The sequence below is a fragment of the Camarhynchus parvulus genome, chromosome 7, assembly GCF_901933205.1.
Source record: "Camarhynchus parvulus chromosome 7, STF_HiC, whole genome shotgun sequence".
Lineage (NCBI taxonomy): Eukaryota > Metazoa > Chordata > Aves > Passeriformes > Thraupidae > Camarhynchus > Camarhynchus parvulus.
In genome coordinates, this window is record NC_044577.1 from 15,244,319 (window position 1) to 15,268,129 (window position 23,811).

At 37.7% G+C, this 23,811-nt stretch overlaps 1 protein-coding gene across 24 annotated transcripts in view; it reads left to right on the forward strand.

Moving 5' to 3' along the window:
* Positions 1 to 23,811, forward strand: part of TTN (titin) — a 238,116-nt gene that overhangs the window by 145,552 nt on the left and 68,753 nt on the right. For all 24 annotated transcript variants that reach the window (XM_030952694.1, XM_030952707.1, XM_030952698.1 and 21 more), the window contains 46 exons: positions 160 to 286; positions 1,041 to 1,183; positions 2,961 to 3,084; positions 3,950 to 4,216; positions 4,372 to 4,469; positions 4,601 to 4,769; positions 4,866 to 5,132; positions 5,275 to 5,541; positions 5,630 to 5,908; positions 6,000 to 6,408; positions 6,512 to 6,636; positions 6,731 to 6,997; positions 7,626 to 7,895; positions 8,090 to 8,392; positions 8,515 to 8,817; positions 9,187 to 9,374; positions 9,458 to 9,572; positions 9,906 to 10,190; positions 10,475 to 10,626; positions 10,757 to 10,904; positions 11,012 to 11,189; positions 11,281 to 11,402; positions 11,501 to 11,788; positions 11,882 to 12,178; positions 12,294 to 12,480; positions 13,016 to 13,131; positions 13,222 to 13,521; positions 13,765 to 14,064; positions 14,155 to 14,260; positions 15,205 to 15,401; positions 15,488 to 15,793; positions 15,906 to 16,184; positions 16,586 to 16,885; positions 16,990 to 17,292; positions 17,390 to 17,761; positions 17,858 to 18,160; positions 18,628 to 18,927; positions 19,032 to 19,328; positions 19,428 to 19,712; positions 19,798 to 20,091; positions 20,474 to 20,773; positions 20,876 to 21,184; positions 21,276 to 21,466; positions 21,955 to 22,384; positions 22,857 to 23,165; positions 23,581 to 23,729. In XM_030952694.1, coding sequence (XP_030808554.1) covers positions 160 to 286; positions 1,041 to 1,183; positions 2,961 to 3,084; positions 3,950 to 4,216; positions 4,372 to 4,469; positions 4,601 to 4,769; positions 4,866 to 5,132; positions 5,275 to 5,541; positions 5,630 to 5,908; positions 6,000 to 6,408; positions 6,512 to 6,636; positions 6,731 to 6,997; positions 7,626 to 7,895; positions 8,090 to 8,392; positions 8,515 to 8,817; positions 9,187 to 9,374; positions 9,458 to 9,572; positions 9,906 to 10,190; positions 10,475 to 10,626; positions 10,757 to 10,904; positions 11,012 to 11,189; positions 11,281 to 11,402; positions 11,501 to 11,788; positions 11,882 to 12,178; positions 12,294 to 12,480; positions 13,016 to 13,131; positions 13,222 to 13,521; positions 13,765 to 14,064; positions 14,155 to 14,260; positions 15,205 to 15,401; positions 15,488 to 15,793; positions 15,906 to 16,184; positions 16,586 to 16,885; positions 16,990 to 17,292; positions 17,390 to 17,761; positions 17,858 to 18,160; positions 18,628 to 18,927; positions 19,032 to 19,328; positions 19,428 to 19,712; positions 19,798 to 20,091; positions 20,474 to 20,773; positions 20,876 to 21,184; positions 21,276 to 21,466; positions 21,955 to 22,384; positions 22,857 to 23,165; positions 23,581 to 23,729 — 11,124 coding nt within the window. The remainder of the gene's footprint in view (positions 1 to 159; positions 287 to 1,040; positions 1,184 to 2,960; positions 3,085 to 3,949; positions 4,217 to 4,371; positions 4,470 to 4,600; positions 4,770 to 4,865; positions 5,133 to 5,274; positions 5,542 to 5,629; positions 5,909 to 5,999; positions 6,409 to 6,511; positions 6,637 to 6,730; positions 6,998 to 7,625; positions 7,896 to 8,089; positions 8,393 to 8,514; positions 8,818 to 9,186; positions 9,375 to 9,457; positions 9,573 to 9,905; positions 10,191 to 10,474; positions 10,627 to 10,756; positions 10,905 to 11,011; positions 11,190 to 11,280; positions 11,403 to 11,500; positions 11,789 to 11,881; positions 12,179 to 12,293; positions 12,481 to 13,015; positions 13,132 to 13,221; positions 13,522 to 13,764; positions 14,065 to 14,154; positions 14,261 to 15,204; positions 15,402 to 15,487; positions 15,794 to 15,905; positions 16,185 to 16,585; positions 16,886 to 16,989; positions 17,293 to 17,389; positions 17,762 to 17,857; positions 18,161 to 18,627; positions 18,928 to 19,031; positions 19,329 to 19,427; positions 19,713 to 19,797; positions 20,092 to 20,473; positions 20,774 to 20,875; positions 21,185 to 21,275; positions 21,467 to 21,954; positions 22,385 to 22,856; positions 23,166 to 23,580; positions 23,730 to 23,811) is intronic.

A 23,811-nucleotide genomic window follows, 5' to 3' on the forward strand; every position in this document is an offset into this window, starting at 1 on the left:
AAGACCTATGAATGAATGTTTATGGGGTATATTTCACATGGGCCCAAGAGTTGTGAATGGAGTAGAAGAAAACAGATTCATGGTATGAGAAGGAGGGGCTCTTTTGGTGAGTAGTACAAAAGAGATACTGAAAAAACTATTTCAATTCTGTTTTTGCAGGAATGTGAAATCAAGGAGGAAGGGAAAAAGCACTTCCTTACACTGTACAATGTACGCTTAGATCAAGCTGGTGGAGTAGATTTTCAAGCAGCAAATGCCAAGTCTGGTGCCCACCTTCGAGTGAAACGTGAGTGTCTTTTAAACTGTAATTAATTTATTAATTAAGTGAAAACATGGTACCCACTGCATCTTTGGAATGGCTGGCAAATTTTTATACTGTATTGAACCCACAGCAATCCTTTCCAAAACAGCAGCTGAGGGATTAGTTACTCAGGTTGTCTTAATTTTTTTTTGTTAAGGAATGTCCTATGTGTTTTTAACCTTATATATCATTTATTCACATAGGAGAAATAAAATTAAGGAGATGGCCTTGAAGGTTGCTTAATAGTCTGGCATAATACATGCTGTTATGAAATCAAATATTGCAAGCAAAGGCTGTGCTGCATCTAAGTGTCACGTTAGCTGGAAAGGATAGGATAACAGTGACATCTGGGGATAGGGTTAAGAGCTTGATGGACAGGGACAGACTACATGGTTGAAGACCACTTGTTTCCCACTCCAATCCTGGCCCTCGCTATTTTGGAAACACATGCCTTATCTAGCAACAGGCATGCAAGGCTTGGCAAGGAGACAGATGCAGAGCAACTTTCCTGCTGACCTTGTTCAATTTAAAGAAACACACTCTGCAAATAGGAAATTGTAGGTGACCAACCCTCCCCTAAGAACCCAGGGTGGCCTCTTCTATTTCGGGAATTTAAAGAGCAGCATTGCGATGTCTGGCTCTCTTGAGGGAAGCCACCATGGAGATTAGTACATAAGGGCAGCAGCTCTCTCTTGGGTAGAAGTGACTAATCTAAAAATTATGTCTTCTCCTTACCAAGCTCGAGTAATTGGCTTGCTGAGACCCCTGAAGGATGTAACAGTGACAGCTGGGGAATCAGCAACCTTCGACTGCGAACTCTCTTATGAGGGAATCCCAGTAGAATGGTTCCTGAAAGGAAAGAAACTGGAGCCCAGTGATCAGGTAAAAAAACTAAACTTTACTTTTTCTCATGTTTACTCCTCCTTCTTGTCTTTCAAGTCTCTTCCCCTGCTTTGTTTCTTATTTATTCTCTCCCAGCTGAAGTACTAAGGCACAGCACTATTTTAGTACTGCTGTGTCAAATGCTAAATTGTCCCTAAATCAGATACAACAGTTTTTCCCAGAAGTTCCAGTATTCTGGAATGCTGCAATTATTTATCATACAAAGGGAAACAAAGGTTCCAAAATACCAATCATTCCAACAGTGATTTTGTACCTGATTCTGTTGGAGACTCAGCCACAAGGATACTGAATAATTTTTGCTCAGGTTACCTGTGGTTACAGTGAGAGAATTTTGAAAGGTGCTATCAGGAAAAGCCTTTTTTTCTCCTGAATGCTGAGTTGCAGTCCAATTCAACATATAAGGGGATTAAGAGGATTCAAATTCCATTTCAGGCATTTGTTCTGGCTCTCCAGATAACTCTCTGGGCAGATTTGCTTGTCAAGCACTTCTCACTAGCTATTTTTAACCCTTCATCAAGTGCTGGCTCTTAACTCTGAGATGTGAGCAGCCTGGAATGCAGTCAATTTAATGTTTAAAGTTAATGATAGGGGAAACAAATAAAGAAACATAAATTACTAGATTAAGAAATGGAAACAGATATTACTGGTTGTAAGACTTCTTTTTCGCATACTAGGCCTAAAAAAGTAATGCAAATTCAAATAAAAGTTGGAAACTTAAGACAAAGTAAACTTTCAAGGCATTGCATGACCTAACGAAGTTTCTGAACCTGTAATAAAGCTGCTAATAATACTTTGGTACAGATTGCTATTTCTTTTAGATACAATTTTTAACGTATTTTTTTCAGGTTTTGCTAGATCTTTCTGAGCTTTAAGAAATTTGCATAAATAAATATTTAATTTTTTAAAAAAGAATGTAGCAATATCAAAACAGATCATTGTAACAAGGGATCCTATTTAAGGACACATAAACAAAGATAATTACTTTGAGTTTCAGAATAAAAATGTGAAAAGCTATTGATCAGTGCAGTGGATTGGTAGTTATGATTGCCTGGCAAGAAAAATATTATATGTTTGGTATAATTCTGTATAATGGAACATTATTTTGGTCTTTTCTGCCTGAGCTATCATTTTAATTACATGAAAAAAAAATCAGATTTCATGTAGCTTACATATACAGTCAAAAGTGTCATTTGAACAGTTGAAACTTTATCAGGATGAAATTGAGAGTAAACCACATATTTACTCAATGTATCACTTTCTACCCATTCAAAATAGCCTCTTGAAATACATTTACAACTGTCTTTAAGAATCAATCGAATTTTACAAGTTTCATTTTAGGTATTTGCTAATTCAAACGATTTTATTACCTCTGTGGCTGCCATTCAGCTGAACATTTATAGCCTTTATTCATTGAAGTGATTTTTTTGTTTACTGTGATTGCAAAGTAGTTTCTGCAATAGTTAATCACAGAAACTAGTATTTTAGGCAGAAAGGTTTACCAAATTTTAATAATAAATAGATAAATTGGCATTTCCAGAGAAGTGTATGTGGGGGCTGCCAAACCTCTTCGTAGTTGAAAATGTTTTTCCTTTACATGTAGCCAGCAGTAATGCTATGTACAAAAGGAAGTTGTAAAAACTTCACAAGAAAGTGTACAACCAAACTCCACAAATCATAAATAGCATTCTGTTTCATGAAATATTTCTTAAATACTTGTTGCAGATGTTCACAGTGGGGTTTTTATGTATTTTGTAAGGTTGTGACCCGTGCTGAAGGGAGAGTTCACACACTTATTCTCAGAGACGTCAAGTTAACAGATGCAGGAGAGGTATCACTGACAGCACAAGATTTCAGAACTCAAGCAAATCTTTTTGTGAAAGGTAAGTCAGTCATTTTAGTTAAACCATAATCAACATTAATGTTCCATTTATGATTCATCCTGGAATAGGAAACTTTGATAAATACACGTTATTTTATCAAAGAGTGGGATTGTATATACAGTATTCAACTGGTAGATAACTTGCCTGATTGAAAAATCAACCTACATAAAATCTCTTCACAGAAGAGCTGAACAAGGGAGAACATTGGAAATGGGTCAAATCTGGGAGATAAACCAGTTCATTAGGACTTCCAGGGCTTTGCTGCAGTCTTAAACATTCAATTGGCCTCAAGAGGACCCACAAATACCAGCCTTTGTGGCTTCCAGTGGCTTTTTCTGTTCTTTTGAATATCCAGAAACCTGTCAGAGTATAACTGCTCCATCAGTCAAGGGATAAGATAACATTATCTGTACACCCACTTGTACTGCTTGCAGGCTGTGTTATCTTTCAGAAGGAAAAGAACTGCACGCACTGATCCAGTAATTCAAGGAAAAACTGAAAAAAAAAACCCTAAGCATTCTCTAAGCTCACAGTGTGAGTTTAGAGTCTCTGAGATTACATGGGTATGGTTCAGCTAAAGAAATTGAGTTGCAAGGCCTTGTGATGATTTTTAATTAAAAACCCCAAGGACAAGGATATCATCCAGTCTAATCTTACAGTAGGCTAAAAATGAGGAAATTACCCTGAATTAACAAAAAATGTCTGTGTATTAAAAATAAAAACTGTTTTAAGAAACCTTCAATAGGGACATCCAAGAGCCTTTTTGTCAAGGAAAATTAGTAAACAGCATAGGATAGTTCTATGCAAGCAGAAGACTGCCTGTAGTTTAGATATTTGCTATCAAAAATGTATCTGTTTCATTTAGAACCCCCAGTTGAATTTACTAAACCACTTGAGGACCAGACTGTTGAAGAGGAAGCCACTGCAGTACTGGAATGTGAAGTCTCCAGGGAAAATGCAAAAGTTAAATGGTTCAAAAATGGAGAAGAAATTCACAAATCGAAGAAGTATGATATCATTTCTGAAGGGAGGGTCAGAAAACTCATCATCCGCGGTTGCACACTGGATGATGCAAAAACATATGCCTGTGATGCTAAGGATTTTAAGACATCGTGTTTTCTCAATGTGGAGCGTGAGTAATTCACAGTTTTCTACAAAATGTCTGGGTGCTGAAAAGGCAATGTACAAGTGTCTATGACTGGGAGTAATATCAATGTTGGCAATTTTTTACTTCTCTAGCGTAACTTCCCTCTACTAGAAATTTAAAAATTTTCTATTCTCTTACAGCTATTCGTGTCGACTTCCTTAAACCCCTGACTGACCTTGAGGTTAAAGAAAAAGAATCTGCTCGTTTTGAATGTGAAATTTCTCGTCCAAATGTCAAGGTCTGTAGTGACACTTTTTAATCTCAGTAACTCCTTCAGCTAGAGGGGAACACTTTGATATATTGCTATAAAAGAACACACTGAAATTTGTGATGGGTGTGTTTAAACCATGTTAATTTGTTCTGGAACAGGTGAAGTGGTTTAAAGATGGCATGGAAATTAGAAAAGGCAAAAAGTATGACATAATTTCTAAAGGTGCAGAACACATTCTTGTCATCAGTAAATGTGTCTTTGATGATGAAGCTGAATATTCCTGTGAAGCAAAAACAGCTCGAACTTCCGGCCTGCTTACAGTGATAGGTAAACACAGTGAAATATAATATGTGAAAAATAAAGATGTGAGAGTGAGGGGGGGTTATGGCAGGCTTTAATCATCTTTCAAAATTCCTTTTGCAGAGGAAGAGGCTGTTTTCACAAAAAATCTTCCTGATCTTGAAGTAAATGAAAATGACACTGTAAAATTGATCTGTGAAGTTTCAAAGCCTAATGCTGAAGTTATTTGGCTTAAAGGAGATGAAGAGGTGCCTGATGGTGGCAGATTTGAACACATTTCTGATGGTAGAAAGAGAATTCTTGTTATACATAATGCTCATCCTGAAGATGCTGCCAAATATACTTGCAAGCTCCCAAGCTCTAGTACAACAGGAAAACTTACTGTACATGGTAAGAGTACTTCTTTGGTGGGCTTATATCCTGGAAAAAAAATTAAAACATTTGAAAATCAGTAATAATACACAACTTGGTTTATTGCATTCACAAGTAAAAAATAATATATATATATCTCTACAAAAATGTTTTCTTTCAGAACTTGCAGCAGAATTTCTTACCAGACCACAAAACCTTGAGGTTCTTGAAGGAGAAAAAGCTGAATTTGTCTGTTCAGTATCCAAAGAAGCCATTACAGTACAGTGGCTAAGGGGTGACACAGTCCTGGAGCCTGGTGATAAGTACGACATCATTTCAGATGGCAAAAAGAGAACACTTGTGGTTAAAGAATCTGTTCTAGGAGATACAGGAATGTATACTGTCATGGTTGGTGAAGCTAAAGCTACAGCACACTTAGCAGTGATTGGTAAGTTTTATTTCATCAATGTGTAGGTTGTTTTGTTGCATTCTTTATACTACATGATGTCCTATTTCTTCTGTTTTCTCAATTTCAGAAAAACTCAAGATTATAACTCCTCTTAAGGACCAAGAAGTTACTGAGTGTCAAGAAATTATCTTCAACTGTGAAGTCAATAAAGAAGGTGCCAAAGAGAAGTGGTACAAAAATGATGAGGCAATATTTGATAGTGCAAAGTACATTGTTGTTCAGAAGGGTGTTGTCTACACTCTCAGAATCAGAGACGCAGAGTTGAAAGATCAAGCTACCTATACCATCTCACTGACAAACCAGAGAGGTGAACACGTTAAAAGCTCTGCTGCCTTAAAAGTATTAGGTAAATAACTTGCACTACATTAAAATTGTTTCATCATTTACATTCCATTTTATATGAGGTTGTAAAAATGTTTGCTTTATTGTCATAACAGAGGAGGATCTCAGAATTGTTGAGCCCCTTGAAGACATTGAGACCATGGAAAAGAAAACTGTCACATTCTGGTGCAAAGTCAATCGCCTTAATGCAACTCTCAAATGGACAAAGAATGGAGAAGAGATCACATTTGACAGGCGTGTTTTGTACAAAATTGACAAATTCAAGCACTCATTGATCATTAAAGACTGTGGGTTTGTAGATGAAGGCGAATATACTGTTACTGCTGGACAAGACAAATCAGTTGCAGAGCTTCTCATCACAGAAGCACCAGCAGATTTCACTGAACATCTTCAGGACCAGACTGTCACTGAATTTGATGATGCTGTCTTTACATGCCAGCTTTCCAAAGAGAAAGTCAGTGTAAAATGGTACAGAAATGGAAGAGAAATCAAAGAGGGCAAAAAGTATGTACATTTTATTATGCTTCTTCATGTGCTAAACATGCTTGTTTTACTTTATTGCTTTGTCTGGAAACTAAAATACTGCCTATTTTTCTCCTCCATAAAGATACCAGTTTGAAAAAGATGGAAATCTGCACAGGTTAATCATAAAAGACTGTAGACTAGATGATGAGTGTGAATATTCCTGTGGAGTGGATGACAGGAGATCTAGGGCAAGGCTTTTTGTTGAAGGTATGTGTAAAATTGGATGGGATTTATTTCAACATTATTTGATAATAGTAGAAACAATCAAAAATAATACTGAATAAATCAACATTTATTTCAGAAATCCCTGTTGAGATTATTCGACCACCACAAGATATTTATGAAGCTCCGGGTGCAGATGTCATCTTCATGGCTGAATTGAACAAAGATGGTGTAGAGGTCAAGTGGTTGAGGAACAACATGATTATCATCCAAGGTGACAAACATCAGATGATGAGTGAAGGAAAGGTCCACAGGCTGCAGGTGTGTGACATAAAGCCCCGTGACCAAGGGGAATACAGATTTATCGCCAAAGACAAGGAAGCTAGAGCTAAGCTTGAACTAGCTGGTAAGTTGCTTGTTTTGTGCTCCTTTTATAGAATCTTAGATTCGTGAACTTAGTTTCTAACTAAACTGATTCTTGCTCTTTCAAGGGGTTGAACTAAAACGAATACACAGTCAACCTGAGAAAAGTGTTAAACTATTTGAGGATTGTTTAACAAGTCTGTTAAACTATGTGAATATGAATTTAAGCAATAAACCTTTTTTGTTATACCACGCTGATCCAGCTGTTGAGGAAAACCCATCGCTTTTCAATGTGTATTTGCCAAAAGCAAGATTTAAGATTAAAGGAAGTGTAAGCTTTTAATTAAGTCACTAAAAACAATGAAAATTATTTGGCCTACTCATTTAAGTCATATTAGACATATAATTCCTGATTTGTCTATTTTACAGAATAGTTAAAATAGTTCTCAACAAGCAACTCCTTCTTTCCTGATTTTATAGGAGGACACAGTAGATTCCAACCAGCCTGTATTTCTTTCTCTGGAGTTATTCTATGAGTACATGAGGGATTTCCTTAGAGTTTACGCTCCTTTTACTTTTCTGTGTTAGCTTCTTTGCTGACTGCACAAGTATATCAATTTTTGTACACATATATATGCAAGTACTGAACTTTTCACATTCATCTTTCTTAGCTGCACCTAAAATCAAGACTGGTGATCAAAACCTTGTGGTTGATGTTGGGAAACCTTTAACTATGACTGTCCCATATGATGCCTACCCAAGAGCAGAAGCTGAATGGTTTAAAGCAGGAGAAAGTCTGCCCACAACAACTGTTGATACAACAACTGACTGCACTACCTTCAAAATTTATGAAGCAAAGAAATCAGATAAGGGAAGGTACAGGATTGTGCTTCGAAACAAACATGGCCAGGCAGAAGCATTCATCAATGTAGAGGTCATTGGTAAGTACTTGTATTATTAAACTTTGCTTACCATATTTCACAGAGTAAAAAAGCCTTTATTGAGGGAGAAACCCTCTGCTTCCCCTCATGGGAAAGCTGTAGATCATATTGAGGTCTCCCCTCAAACTCCTCTTCTCTAGCCAGAGGGGAGAAAATTGATACAATGCCCTGAAGTATTGTCATATCTTTAATAGATGTTCCAGGTCCAGTGAGAAACTTGGAAGTCACTGAAACTTACGATGGTGAAGTTGGTCTCGCATGGCAAGAACCAGAAAGTGATGGTGGAAGTAAAATCATAGGCTATGTCGTTGAAAGACGTGATATCAAGCGTAAGACCTGGATTGTGGCCACAGATCGTGCTGAAAATTGTGAATACACTGTTACTGGACTTCAGAAAGGAGGAGTTGAGTACCTCTTCCGTGTCAGTGCACGCAACAGAGTGGGCACTGGTGAGCCAGTGGAAACAGACACACCTGTGGAAGCTAAGAGCAAATTTGGTGAGCAGAAGTTACAAAAAACTCAGTGTTTGATGTTTGTGTAGAAAAAACAGTACAAATTCTAACAATAGGAAAAACCTACATGTCTTGGTTTTCCTTTTTCCTTCTAAAATAAAATGCAGATGTTCCTGGTCCACCTCAAAATGTAGAAGTTAGTGATGTGAACAGGTTTGGAGCCACACTTAGCTGGGAACCACCTGAGGATGATGGAGGATCCCCGATTACTGGCTATGTTATTGAGCTGCGTAACAGAGCTACCATCAGATGGGAGCCAGCTATGACCACAGGAGCTGATGAACTGTCAGCTGTCCTGACTGATGTTGTGGAAAATGAAGAGTATTTCTTCAGAGTAAGAGCTCAAAACATGGTTGGAGTTGGCAAACCAAGTCCTGCTACACGTGCAGTAAAAATCATGGATCCAATTGGTGAGTATGCAAAGTATGTATAATTATGATTGCATTATGAGACAGGAGTATTTTGGATACCATGTGTGCAGGAAAGTTCAACTGACAAACATGTGTGCTGCAAATACTGTGTACAGTTATATTTTCCCTATTCCCTACTTTTGTCCTTCAAACATAGCAGGAATACCTTGCTACCACTTGGTTTAGTAAGAACTGCAAATATTTTTTTTCTCTGAAGTAAGGATGCAACCTCAATTTAAAAAAAATCAGTTTAGAAAAAGCTATGCAAAGGCTTTAAAAACCATACTGTTAGATAGAAACACTTAATTTGCAGAACCATGCTGCTTTATCAGTTGCATAAATTTATTTGTCTCTTTTTTTTTTTTTCAGAGAGACCAAGTCCTCCCATTAACCTTGAGCATTCAGATCAAACTAAGTCATCAGTTCAGCTCACGTGGGAACCCCCTCTCGAAGATGGAGGAAGTCCAATCTTAGGCTATATTATTGAAAGGCAAGAGGAAGGAACAGACAAGTGGATTCGTTGTAACCCAAAACTAGTACCTGCTCTTACTTTTAAGGTACAATGTTCTCTTCATCAGCAGGTAAAATGTGCAGATAATTTTTAATATGAGGTAGTAAATAATTGTTTGTGTGTTTTTAGGTCACTGGATTGAAACAAGGATCCAGTTATTACTACAGAGTCTCAGCAGAAAATGCAGCTGGTGTGTCTGACCCAGCAGAGGCTATTGGGCCATTAACTGCAGATGATGCTTTTGGTAAGCCACATGCCATTTTGTTTAAACAATTAGATAAGGCACACAATTAATGTGCCTTATCTGATTGTTTAAACAGTGCATCTTGTGGGTAATACGTGTATTTTTCACCAGATAACCAGTACACCTTGGGCATTTGAGTTCATGAGCTACTTCTCCTCCATTATAAATTTTGCAGATAATTATCTGTACTATGAGATAGAGGCCTGTTAGGTTGCCTGAGGAGCAAGGCATGACCTTTTGTCTCCTGACATACCTTTGTGGAAAGTGCAGAGAAGATCCCTAAAAAAAAAAATCTCAAGATAATTTATTGAATCCTCTTTCCATTCCTTTCAGTTGAACCTACAATGGACCTAAGTGCATTTAAGGATGGGCTGGAAGTTATTGTACCAGAGCCAATCAAGATCCGTGTTCCCATCACTGGGTACCCTGTGCCAACTGCCACCTGGTATTTTGGTGACCAAGTCTTAGAAGAGGGTGATCGTGTAAAAATGAAGACCACTGCCTCCTTTGCAGAACTCGTAATTACTCCGAGTGAGCGCCCAGACAAGGGAATTTATTTCTTGACATTAGAAAACCCTGTGTCATCTGTTACAGGAGAAATTAATGTTAATGTCATTGGTAAGTGGACATGTATATGTTTTAGCAGTAACATTCCACATTTGTCTTGTTAAAATCTAATTAGGTTAATAATGTATAATCTTACACCATCCAACCAAGAATATTAAAATATAACTAAAAACTAGAAATCCCTCCTCAAAAAAACTCTTTTCTAGTTTTCAATATGTAACTTTTCAGTTTAAAGAGGAAGGAATTACCAAGACTAAGTCTTCTGGTAGATACATTACATAGAGATCATCTATCAAACACCAATTACAAAATAATACAATGTCTGTGACTTCTAGCTTGTCCAAGTGCACCGAGAGAGCTCAACGTTTTAGAAGTACTCAAGAGTACAGTGCAGCTCGCATGGGAACCTCCAGAAGATGATGGTGGAAGTCCAGTCACTGGCTATATAATTGAAAAACGTGAAGTAAGCCGGAAAACGTGGAGCAAAGTAAGTTAATTCTTTCTCATTTGAATTTCTATATTATTTTCACATGTGCTACTGAGTTTTATGTCTTATTTTTGTAATCACTCTTTGGAAATGAATTTTAAAAACACATTGGAACCTTTCTTCTCTTTAGGTTACGGATCATATTGTTGACCAAGAATTCACTGTACCTGACCTTGTCCAAGGGAAAGAATATTTATTTAGAGTTTTTGCATGCAATAAATGTGGCCCTGGAGAACCTGCATATATTGATGAACCTGTAAATATGTCAATACCAGCAAGTAAGCATATTTGAAATTTTGTTGATTTTCTTCAAAGTAAGATATAAGAATAATGTATCTTCCTTAGACTGGTTTCTAAGACCCCATATGTTTTTAATTTTTAATAGCGGTGCCTGACCCACCAGAAAATGTTAAGTGGAGAAATCCAACATCAAAAGGAATCTTCCTAACATGGGAGCCTCCCAAATATGATGGTGGTGCACGCATTAAGGGTTATCTGGTGGAAAAATCCCAACGTGGCACAGACAAGTGGGAGATATGTGGGGAGCCTGTTATTGAAACAAAGTAAGTAAATTGACCAGTAGATAAATCCTCTTAATTAATTGTGCCATCGTCACCACTCTAAATATTTTAATTTTTTTTTTTTTTTTGACAGAATGGAAGTAACAAAGCTCCAGGAAGGAGAGTGGTATGCTTATCGGGTTAAGGCTTTGAACAGAATGGGGGCAAGTAGGCCAAGTAAGCCAACTGATGATATTCAGGCCATTGATGCAAAAGGTAACTACTTCACCTGCTAAATTGCCATAGCTGCTTTATTTTTACCAGTCTCTGAAATACTGTTTCTCTAACAACATTTTCATTCTCTCCCAAATCAGAGGCTCCAGAAATTTTCTTAGATGTGAAGCTTCTTGCTGGACTTACTGTGAAAGCTGGAACTAAAATTGAGCTGCCAGCTAAAGTAACTGGAAAGCCTGAGCCCCAGGTTACTTGGACCAAGGCTGACAAAATATTGAGACCTGACAACAGAATCACCATTGAAAGCCAACCTAATCATTCTACAGTCACTATTACAGACAGCAAGAGGAGTGACAGTGGAACCTATATCATAGAAGCTGTAAATTCCAGTGGACGTGCTACCGCTGTTGTTGAAGTTAATGTTCTCGGTATGCATGTACTTTATGTTATTTATATAAATCATTAGTAATGTAGCAAGGTATGCAAGCAGAAAATTAACATTCACATCTTGTCCTCTACAGATAAACCTGGTCCACCAGCTGCATTTGATGTAACAGAAATAACAAACGAGTCCTGCCTTCTAACCTGGAATCCTCCACGAGATGATGGGGGTTCTAAAATTACCAACTACGTCCTTGAGAAAAGAGCTACAGACAGCGAAATATGGGACAAGTTGTCATCAACTATTAAAGATACAAAATTCAGAGCTACCAATTTAACTCCTCATAAAGAATATGTGTTTCGAGTCAGTGCTGAAAACATGTATGGTGTTGGGGAGCCAGCACAGTGTAGCCCCATCATTGCCAAATATTCATTTGGTTAGTTAATTAAATTAATGATAAATTATTACAGTATTTTAACAGGAAGGAAAAAAAAAACCCTGACTAATGGTTTCGGTTTTTGTTTGGTTTTTTTTTTAATTAATTTATACAGATCCGCCAGGCCCTCCAACAGGTCTCAAGCCCACAGAGGTCACTAAAGATTCAGTCACTTTAACATGGAATGAACCAGATGAAGATGGTGGCAGCCCCATAACTGGCTACTGGGTTGAAAGATATGATCCTGAGCAGGATAAATGGATAAAATGCAACAAAATGCCAGTGAAAGATACAACATTCAAGTGAGACTATAGTCACTTTAGGGTGAAATTTATCACAGAGACATAAAAATTTAACAGTAGCTTTTAAAATAAGTTTTACTTTGTTTTTATTTTTTTCCTAGTTTCTATAAGTTTTGATCCAACTACCTCCGGTAGCTTGCTTTTTAAATTAGTTTTAATGAGGTGTATCTTTACAGAAGAATTTATTTTCTTTTAAGTGTTATGCTCAATAATTCCTGTGCTTAACAATTCCATAAGATATTCTAACATAGCAGGGACATGGTCATCTTAAGTATCAATTTACCAAAATCCTTAGGGTTTTTTTCTCCTGATACTCTCATTAACTAAAAACCATGGAACATGCAAAACTCCAAGATGGTTCTCAAAACATTCATTCAGCCATTTTAGTGTTGACAATGTGTTGACATCATTAGCTGTAATTTGGGTATTTCCAGATTTTCCAAGTTATCTGTGGTATAAATAGTGGAGAGAATGATGTTTTAGAAATTAATCAATGCCTAGGTTTGGTTTAATCAAATTTAATTTTAATTTCCAGAGTTAAAGGTCTTACAAATAAGAAGAAGTATAAGTTCCGTGTCTTGGCAGAGAATCTTGCAGGACCTGGAAAACCAAGCCGGGAAACAGAGCCAATCTTAGTGAAAGATCCAATCGGTACAACACATTTTTTAATGGTTTAATTTAGCAACAATAACATTAAAAAATTGTTGTCAATGACATATTTAATACTGGACTCTTGTCTAGATCCACCATGGCCTCCTGGAAAGCCGACTGTGAAAGATATTGGCAAGACATTCCTTACCCTGAACTGGACAAAGCCAGAACATGATGGAGGGGCAAAAATTGAATCGTACGTCATTGAGCTGTTAAAGACTGGAACAGACGAATGGGTGAGAGTGGCTGAAGGAGTTCCAACAACTGAACACTTCCTCAAAGATCTTATGGAGAAACAAGAATATTCATTCCGTGTGAGAGCTGTGAACAAGGCTGGCGAGAGTGAGCCCAGTGAGCCCAGTGACCCTGTGCTGTGCAAGGAGAGGCTCTGTGAGTACTGTTTCAGAACGGACTGCTACTGCAAATGCAGTCTCTGACTTCTAAAAAGCCCCATGTCTGTCTGTCTTTGTAGGTACTAAATTAACTCTTGGAAGGCTTATGAAATACTGAAGTCTGCCCTGCTTCAGTTCAGGAAATAAAAAGTTTTAATAGTTTTGGAGTATTCCCTGTCTTCCAAGATCTTTTGTGGGAATTGCAACATTCTGGTTTATTTTTTCTTTTCCTATTTTGCAGATCCTCCTTCACCACCCCGATGGCTTGAAGTTATTAATATTACTAAAAATACAGCAGATCTTAAATGGACAGTACCAGAAAAAGATGGGGGTTCTCCAATTACCAACTACATTGTTGAGAAAAGAGATGTAAGGCGGAAGGGCTGGCAGACAGTTGATACGACAGTGAAGGATACCAAGTACACAGTAAGCCCACTGACTGAAGGCTCACTCTATGTGTTCCGTGTGGCTGCTGAAAATGCCATTGGACAGAGTGACTACTGTGAAATTGAAGACTCAGTGCTTGCTAAAGATACTTTCAGTAAGTTTTGATTTGCTTACTGAGTGATCACTAGTTCATATGTCATGAATTCATAGTCTTCTAACATGTGCCTTTTTTTTTTTACCTTAGCAACACCTGGGCCTCCATATGCCCTTACAATAGTTGAAGTGAAAAAAGGCCATGTTGATTTGAAGTGGGAGCCACCTAAGAATGATGGTGGCAGACCAATTCAAAGGTAAGGTCATTTTAAGTTTACATAGGCTCCTGTAGTTAAATATCTTTTAACAAGTGAAGATGTTTCTCTCAAAATATTTACATTTTAAATTGAAACATTTTATATTAAAAATACGTGGATGGATTTAAGAGAAGCAATGAAGGGCTGGATTTTAAAATGTAGAAAGGATGCAAATAAAATACCTGATGTGCCTGAACAGTGAATGTGTGTCAACATCCTCAAAACACCATATAATAATTAGGAGCTACAAAAAAAAAAATGTGACCATACTCTCCAGTTCCTGCAGAATAATAGCCACTTAAAATCATCTAGCACATAGTATGCTCATATTTTCCTTCTGCCTTTGTTTGTCATTCAGACTGTATACATTCAGCTAAAATTAGTCTTTTCAGATCATTTTCTTGTTTATAACACTTTTCAAACAGACTGTTTTACTCCTTCCCAGTCACAAAAAGCACGTCTTAAACCAACAAACAACTAGAGAGATCTGCCTGAAGAAACAGAAGTCACTCAATTTGCATTACTTTGCCATAGCCTGTCCTAAGCAGAATTTTGACAGCCAAGTAATACAAATATTCTCAATGGACTGACCACTGAGATCCAAACTAGCAAAGATACGAGTATAGCTTGGAGGTTCTTTTGCCTCTGCAGCTCTCTACAACCTGAGAACACAGTTCAGTTCAGTTCTAAAACACAGAACAAAGTTCAAGAATTGACAGTCAGACCTGGGTCTGTCAGTGATGTCAGCCCTATTAGGGGCTGAGACCTACTAGGACTGGGTGGCTAAAGTGTGAAGAAAAGTTAATTGAATCTACTATCCATTATTCTCTTTACTTTTCCATTGTCTAAACTAGTCTAATCTCTTTTAAAAAATGTATTTTCTTGAAGAAGTCTGAAGTCTTCCTATTTCAAATGCCTCATAGTATTTTTCCCAATCTCTTCAGATATGTTATTGAAAAGAAAGAAAAGCTGGCTACTCGCTGGGTAAAAGCTGGGAAGACAGCTGGTCCAGATTGCAATTTCAGAGTGACAGATGTCATTGAAGGTACAGATGTACAGTTCCAGGTCCGTGCAGAAAATGAAGCTGGATGTGGTCATCCCAGTGAACCAACTGACCTCGTTCATATTGAAGATCCAACAAGTAAGTAGAATAATACAGTATGTGTATTTTAGAAGCAGTGTACTGTTCTGGGAGGAAAATCACACCATACTTCTCCATTTCTGCAGGCCCTCCTTCACCTCCTCAGGATTTACATGTCACAGATGCAGGCCGAAAGCACATTTGCATTGCTTGGAAACCTCCTGAGAAGAATGGTGGAAGTCCTATTATTGGATACAATGTTGAGATGTGTGAAGCAGGAACAGAAAAATGGATGCGAATCAATTCTCGTCCAATTAAAGATCTAAAATGTAAAGTGGACGAGGGAGTTGTTCCAGACAAAGAATATGTGCTGAGAGTCAGAGCTGTCAATGCTGTTGGAGCTAGTGAGCCATCAGACATCTCAGAAAAAGTTGTTGCCAAGGACCCAGACTGTAAGAATAAATTCCTTTTTCTTTTTTCCTTTTTTTTTTTGTCAGATCTGCATAACTGAAAAACAGAATGGTGTTTGGCAACTTTCTGATAACATTATGCTTACCTTTACAGGTAATCCAACCATTGATCTGCAAACTCGTGACATTGTTGTTGTTAAAGGACAGAAGCTAAGTATTCCTATACCCTTCAGAGCTGTTCCATCCCCAACTATAACATGGCACAAAGATGGCAAGGAGTTGAAAGCTGGTGACAGAACAACCATGAAGAGTGACTACACCTCTGCATTGCTTGAAGTGATAGACAGTGTTCATGCTGATGCTGGTGTTTATACTATCACACTGGAGAACAAGCTGGCATCAACAACTGGCTCAGTCAATGTCAAAGTCATAGGTAACTGTGTTCTTCCATTCTGAGAAATATGCTTATCTTCACTTGGGCCCTCAGCTGACAGAAGACAGGGCTAGAAAGATACGGTTTCTGCCAGGCAGAAAAATCACTTCAACTCAGACACGTGTAGATTGATGTTATGAAGTCCCATGAAAAAGCACTTTACCTGAAGTTGCTCTAACTATTCAGTGACTGTTCAAAGCCCAAATATAAAAATTTTTTATATTTAAGAATTCTGACTATATTTCATCTTTGGGAGCAGAAATTCATATAGATGCTCTGTAGTCCACATTTGTGTTCTTTGCTTTCTGCAAAGCAGAGAAATGAAATATAATTTCATATTTATAAGAATACACATTCACATCTATTTAATTAACTAATTGTTTCATTCTTATTTAAAACAGGTCCACCTGGACAGTGTAAAGACATCAAGGCAAGCGAAGTAACTAAGAATTCTTGCAAAGTATCCTGGGAGCCTCCAGACTTTGATGGTGGTACTCCTATTTTGCATTACGTTCTGGAACGCAGGGAAGCTGGTCGTAAAACATACATCCCAGTCATGTCTGGTGAAAATAAGCTTTCATGGCAAGTCAAAGATCTTATACCAAATTGTGAATATTACTTCCGTGTTAAAGCTGTCAATAAGATTGGAGGGGGTGATTATCTTGAACTAAGAAACCCGATCATTGCAGAAGACCCAAAACGTAAGTTTGTATTTCTATTAAATAATCTAAAAAATTGAATTTTAAATAAAACCTTCATACTCACTTTTCTCATATGATCCCTCTTTTGATCTACTCTTTCACAGAGCCCCCAGATCCACCTGTCGACCTTGAAGTCCATAATCCAACATCAAAATCAGTAACTCTTACATGGAAACCACCCCTGTTTGATGGAGGAAGCAAGATTATGGGCTATATAATAGAGAAGCTTGCTAAGGGCAAAGAGAGATGGGAGAGATGCAATGACTATCTGGTACCCTTACTAACTTACACGGTGAAAGGCCTTGAGGAAGGAAAGGAGTATCAGTTCCGTGCTCGTGCTGAGAATGCTGCTGGCATCAGTGAGCCTTCTCGGATTACTCCTTTTGTGAAAGCTGTGGATCCTATTGGTATGAATTGTTCATTAGATCATTTGTATTAATTGCCATATATCCTGAGACATATTGAAAGATTCTATGCTTCATTTCTCATTCTTTGTTATTACAGAGGCTCCAAAAGTCTTCCTTGCTGCAAACCTACAGTCTGGCCTTGAGGTGAAGAGAGGTGATGAGATCGTACTTGAGGCACATATTTCAGGGTCACCCTATCCATCTATTACTTGGCTGAGGAATGATGAAGTTGTCAGACCAGAGGATATCAAAAAGAGAGTAACAGCACCTAAAAAGAAGAAGGGTGAAGCTGAAGAAGAGAAACCTTTCCAGCTTTCACTGCCAGAACGTATGAGTGTTGACAACCATAAGGAAGGAGAGTCCATACTATCAGTTCGTGACTCCATTAGAGCAGACCATGGCACATTTACAATTAAAGTAGAAAATGATCATGGAGTTGCAAAAGCCTCATGTGAAGTCAATGTGTTGGGTATGTAAAGAATGTCCTCAAAACACTTAGTTGTTCTGAGTATTAGGTAAGAAGTGCACAAGTTGAGTACTCATCATTTTTCTTGTTTACTAACAGATACACCTGGGCCACCAGTCAACTTTGTATTTGAAGATTTGAGGAAAAATTCTGTCCTTTGCAAGTGGGAGCCTCCCCTTGATGATGGTGGAAGTGAAATCCTAAACTATGTACTGGAAAAGAAAGACAATACAAAAGCTGACATGGGCTGGGTCACTGTCAGTTCAACACTCAGGCATTGCAAATTCCATGTAACAAAACTGATTGAAGGAAAAGAGTATCTATTCCGTGTATTTGCTGAAAATAGAGTTGGAGCAGGACCACCATGTGTTTCAAAACCAATGACAGCTAAAGATCCTTTCTGTAAGTTTTAATTTTGAAAAACGACATTTTCAGAAAACAAGGTGTAAAACTCTAACAGACTGTTAGAATACTCAGCTTTATCTGTGTAGATGTTTCCCAGAAGAAACTTGAGCTATGTGATACTTATTGCACATCATTTTAAACCATTGAAATACAAAGAACTATCAAAAATACTCTAATTTCAATAGTAAACACATAAGAATGATGATCACTGTCATAAAACTTTACCCTTAAAACACTTAACATCTGAATAGTGACAATCTTTGTGCTTCATAGACTAGTATTCTTATGAAAAAAGAGAGCCATTGCAAATTTGCTTGCTGATCACCTTTAGGAATCAAAGGTTCTAAGAGAGCAGAAAAACTATGAATTAAAATTAGTAGTTTCTTATATCATAGTGCTCTCTTAGCTTTGAGTAAGCTCTGAAGAGTCAGCAATGATGGCAAAACCACCTTTTTGTTTTTCAGCTCCACCAGATGCACCTAATAAGCCTGATGTGGAAGATGTAACTAGCAACAGTATGCTGGTTAAGTGGAATGAACCAAAAGATAATGGCAGCCCTATCATAGGATACTGGATTGAAAAACGTGAAATCAATAGTACTCATTGGGCTCGGGTCAACAGGAACCTTGTGAATGCTCTGGAAGTAAGAGTTGAAGGACTGTTGGAAGGTTTAACTTACATCTTCAGAGTGTGTGCTGAAAATGCAGCTGGCCCTGGTAAATTTAGTCCACCATCAGATCCAAAAACTGCGCAAGACCCAATAAGTAAGTGGATTAGCAGAAGCTAATAGCAGACAGTTGACAAGATAGGATTCATAGCCTTTAACTTTTATTTACACTTATTTGTTTGTTTATTTATTTATTTATAGTGCCACCTGGTCCCCCGATTCCAAGGATTGCTGACACAAGTGCAACTTCCATTGAGCTAGAATGGCAACCTCCTGTGTATAACGGTGGTGGAGATATCACTGGTTACCATGTGTACAAACAACTGATGGGTGTAAATGAGTGGTCACGCTGCACAGCAAAACCCATTAAGGTCCTGCAGTTTACTGTTGGAGAGGTGAGGGAAGGTGCAGACTATAAACTCCGTGTTACTGCACTCAATGCGGCTGGCGAAGGACCACCTGGGGAAACTGAACCCGCAACAGTTGCAGAACCTAAAGGTATTGCGATTGTATTATTTTTAAGATATGTCCAGATGCTTAAAAGGTGGTTTTGAATCCCTCCCTCCAACTACTGAACTGTTTCTCTTTCTTCCACAGAGCCTCCCACTGTTGAGCTGGATGTTTCTGTGAAAGCAGGCATTCAGGTCATGGCTGGACAGACTATTAAAATTCCTGCTACTGTGACAGGGCGTCCTGCTCCCACCATTACATGGGCTATAGATGAGGGGGAATTAGACAAAGATCGAGTTGTTATTGAAAATGTTGGCACAAAATCTGAGTTAACCATTAAGAATGCATTGAGAAAAGACCATGGAAGATATGTGATTACTGCTACCAATAGCAGTGGTTCAAAATCAGCAGGAACCAGAGTAGAAGTATTTGGTAAGAAAAATATTTTCTCAAATTAAATAAGGTTTTCTTTTGGTCAGTATAGGCTTTACCTTACTTGTTTGATTTTGTTTTTCAGATGTTCCAGGACCAGTCCTTGACCTAAAGCCAGTGGTCACAAACAGAAAGATGTGTTTGCTTAACTGGTCTGATCCTGAAGATGATGGTGGCAGTGAAATCATAGGCTTCATTGTTGAAAGGAAGGATGCCAAAATGCATACATGGAGACTAGCTGTAGATACAGATAGATCTAAATGTGATATTACAGGTCTGATTGAAGGCCAAGAATATAAATTCCGTGTTAGTGCCAAGAACAAATTTGGTACTGGTCCAGCTGTGGAAATAGGACCCATTCTTGCAGTTGATCCATTAGGTAAGATGACTTATTTTGCCGGGTTTTTAAAAAGAAAAAAAATTAATGTCAGATTTTTTTCTTTCCCTCTATACAGAAAGTGTGTTTATTTTTCAAATACATGGATAGGCATCTACCTTAGCTTCATTACGTCAGTCAAGTTTCTGAATCAGTTCTCTGAAGCCAGTGTAGTTCTTTACATAGCAAAATACTGGTGCCTACTGAGACACTGCTTATTACTTTTTTCTCCACATACATGAGAAACTTTATAGAACCATAATCATACTCAGATTCTTTGCATGTAAGAACTATGGTTTTAAAAGGCCAGAGCCACTGCATTCTTATGATTTAAAATTGTCTGGTATTTTAATTTTTTCTTATTGTAATTTATCTGTATTAATAGGTCCTCCAACAGCACCTGAGAGGTTCATGTACACGGAGAGGACGAAGTCATCCATTACACTTGACTGGAAGCCTCCACGCAGTGATGGTGGTAGTCCCATCTTAGGATATATTGTTGAGAAGAGGAGACATGATTCAAAAGATTATGAAAGAGTTAATGCAAGGCTCTGTCCAAAAACATCTCTTCTTGTTGAAAAACTCGATGAACTTCATATGTATGAGTTTCGTGTGAAAGCTGTCAATGAGATTGGAGAAAGCGAGCCATCACTGCCCCTCAATGTAGTTATACAAGATGATGAAGGTATATCAACTTTAAAGATATCCATATAAATATCTTCAGAACACTTCAAGACACTTTCTCTATTTCATCTCCATCTTCACTCTGTCACTTTCCTCCTTTCAGTGCCTCCAACTGTTACGTTGCGTTTGGCTGTGAGAGGAGATACTATCAAAGTCAAGGCAGGAGAACCAGTTAACATTCCTGCTGATATAACAGGCCTGCCAATGCCAAAGATTGAATGGGACAAGAATGAAGTTTTAATTGACCAAACATCTGATGCACTTAAGATAACCAAGGAAGAAGTGTCTAGAACTGAGGCAAAAACTGAACTCATCCTTCCTGCAGCAGTGAGGGATGATAAAGGCACTTACACTGTGAGAGCTACCAATCGTCTTGGCACTGCATTCCGCAATGTGCATGTCGAAGTGTATGGTAAGGATGCAACATTTTAATAAAATGACAGCTAACAGAATGCCTTTGCCTTCTTTTTAACGTAGTTCCATGCTCTATTGCTTTCATACAGATCGTCCTTCACCACCGAGAAATCTTGCTGTTTCTGATATTAAAGCAGAATCATGCTATTTAACATGGGATGCACCTCTTGATAATGGTGGTAGTGAAATTACCCATTACATTATTGAAAAACGTGATGCCAGTAAGAAGAAGTCTGAGTGGGAAGAAGTCTCCAAAGGCGCTGTTGAGAGAAGATTTGGGGTAATTTATAAAATATTTTTATTACATACTTTAGTATGCATAAAAATAAAATGACTACATATTTAATGGAAACTACTACTTGCATAGGTACCTGTGCTCATGCTCCATTTAGACTCCAGAATTACTGGATAAATGTTTCCCATCCATGTATCTCTGTTATCCCTTACGTGACAAACAAAAGAAATTGTTCACTTTTGCTACTTCACCTCAGCTGAACTAGAGAGAAGACACCTTCCTTTCCATTTTCCAGAATTATTTTTTTTTTTTTTACCAACTGCAAGAACAAACATAATGACATATTTATTTATGTTCAGTCCTATGCACATGAAATAAGAGTATCCTTAGGACATCACATAGAACTGTGTAGTACATAAACATAGGTACATCAGTCAGATTGCAAGATAGAATTTAAAGTGAATACTTCTGCTTAAATCCAAATAAGTTGATTCTGAAAGCAGCCAAGTGTTGATTTAAATCCTCTTTTTCAGGTATGGAATCTTGCAACAAATGAAAAATACCAATTTAGGGTCCGGGCTGTAAACAAATATGGAATAAGTGATGAATGCCTCTCAGAAAAAGTTGTCATTAAGGATCCCTATGGTCTTCCTGGACCTCCTGGAAAGCCAAAAATTTTGGATCGCACCAGATCATCTATGCTGGTGACTTGGGAGCCTCCTTTGGACAATGGTGGCAGCCCAATAACTGGCTATTGGCTGGAGAAGAGAGAGGTGGGAGGTGTCTACTGGGCACGTGTCAACAGGGCTCCAGTAACAAAACCATCAGTAAAAGGTCTGGAGCACAATGTGCTTCGTTTGGCTGAAGGTGTTGAATACCAGTTTAGAGTTATGGCTGAAAATCTTGCTGGAATTGGCCCTCCCAGTGAACCATCAGATCCAGCTTTGGCAGCAGATCCTATATGTAAGTATATTATTTGTATGACTGTGTTAGAGGACTGTATCACAGAAGAACAAAAAATGTGTTGCTATTACTTTTTTTAATTTATTAATGAAAATTATTAATAATGAAGTATTAATGTACTAACATTAATCAAAGGTTTTGCTTGCATTAAACTTAAGAGAGTATATTGACACAAAGTTTCTGATTTTAAAATTTTAAAAATAATTAGCTTTAATTTTAATTTTTTGCCTCTTCTATGTACCTAATACTGTAATAACACCAGTGTAGGCATTGCCAAATAAATTTCTGCCTTGTACCTTAAGTATCTCTTGCTAACATAGGGAATATGTGTAATTGGTATGCATATTCTAGGATTTATACTCTATATACAGGTAAAGAAATGAAAATACTTGCATTCTTCTAGAAACCTATCTAGAAAAATACAGGAAAACACTAGCACCAGGGTAATTTTTACTTGCTCTTGTTTTACCAGTTGTGCCTGGTCCACCATCATGCCCAGAGGTCAAAGACAAAACCAAATCATCTGTAGCACTTGCATGGAAGCCTCCTCAAAAGGATGGTGGAAGTCCTATAAAAGGATATATTGTTGAAATGCAAGATGAGGGTAGTACTGATTGGAAGAAGGTGAACGAAGGAGACAAACTCTTTCCTACTTGTGAATGTGTTATTCCCAACTTGAAAGAGCTCAGAAAATACAGATTTAGGGTGAAAGCTGTAAATGCTGCTGGAGAATCAGAACCAAGTCCTGCAACATCAGAGATACCTGTCCAAGATATTCTAGGTAAGAGTTCCGAGAACTGATTTAGGTATTTTTATGTAAATGCCACTTACTGCTATGAGTGTTCAAAAAGGATGCCAAGCAAGCCAAAGTCAAAACAGAATAAACAATTATACAAGAATGTAGCAAAAGACTGACACGCATCTTTGAAAGTTTCATTATTATGTCCATTGCCAGGGAATGCTCCATCAGGAAACTGATGAGCACCTACAGACATACTAATGAAATACTGTTTATTTTATGAAAAAATTACAGCAATGAGTTTTTCTATTTGTATACTTCCCAGTTTCCTTTTTGTATGTCCAGCCTTTTTCACATGAACATGCATTACATATGTTTCTGAGGGATTTCAGCTCAGTGATGATGGAATTTTGCTTTCAGTAGCTCTTAAAAATTATATATTTAAATGTTTTTGCAGAGGAACCAGAAATCTTCCTTGATCTTGGAGCACAGGATTTGCTCTCTTGTCGTGCTGGCACAACAATTAAAATCCCAGCTGTTATCAAAGGTCGTCCAGTTCCAAAAACGTTTTGGGAGTATGAAGGAAAAGCAAAAACAGCAGCAAAGGTTAGTAAAAGTAATAGGTTTTTTTCCTACACTTCTTTCTAGACATTTAAGCCTATTCCCTTTTACATTTATATTATTTCTA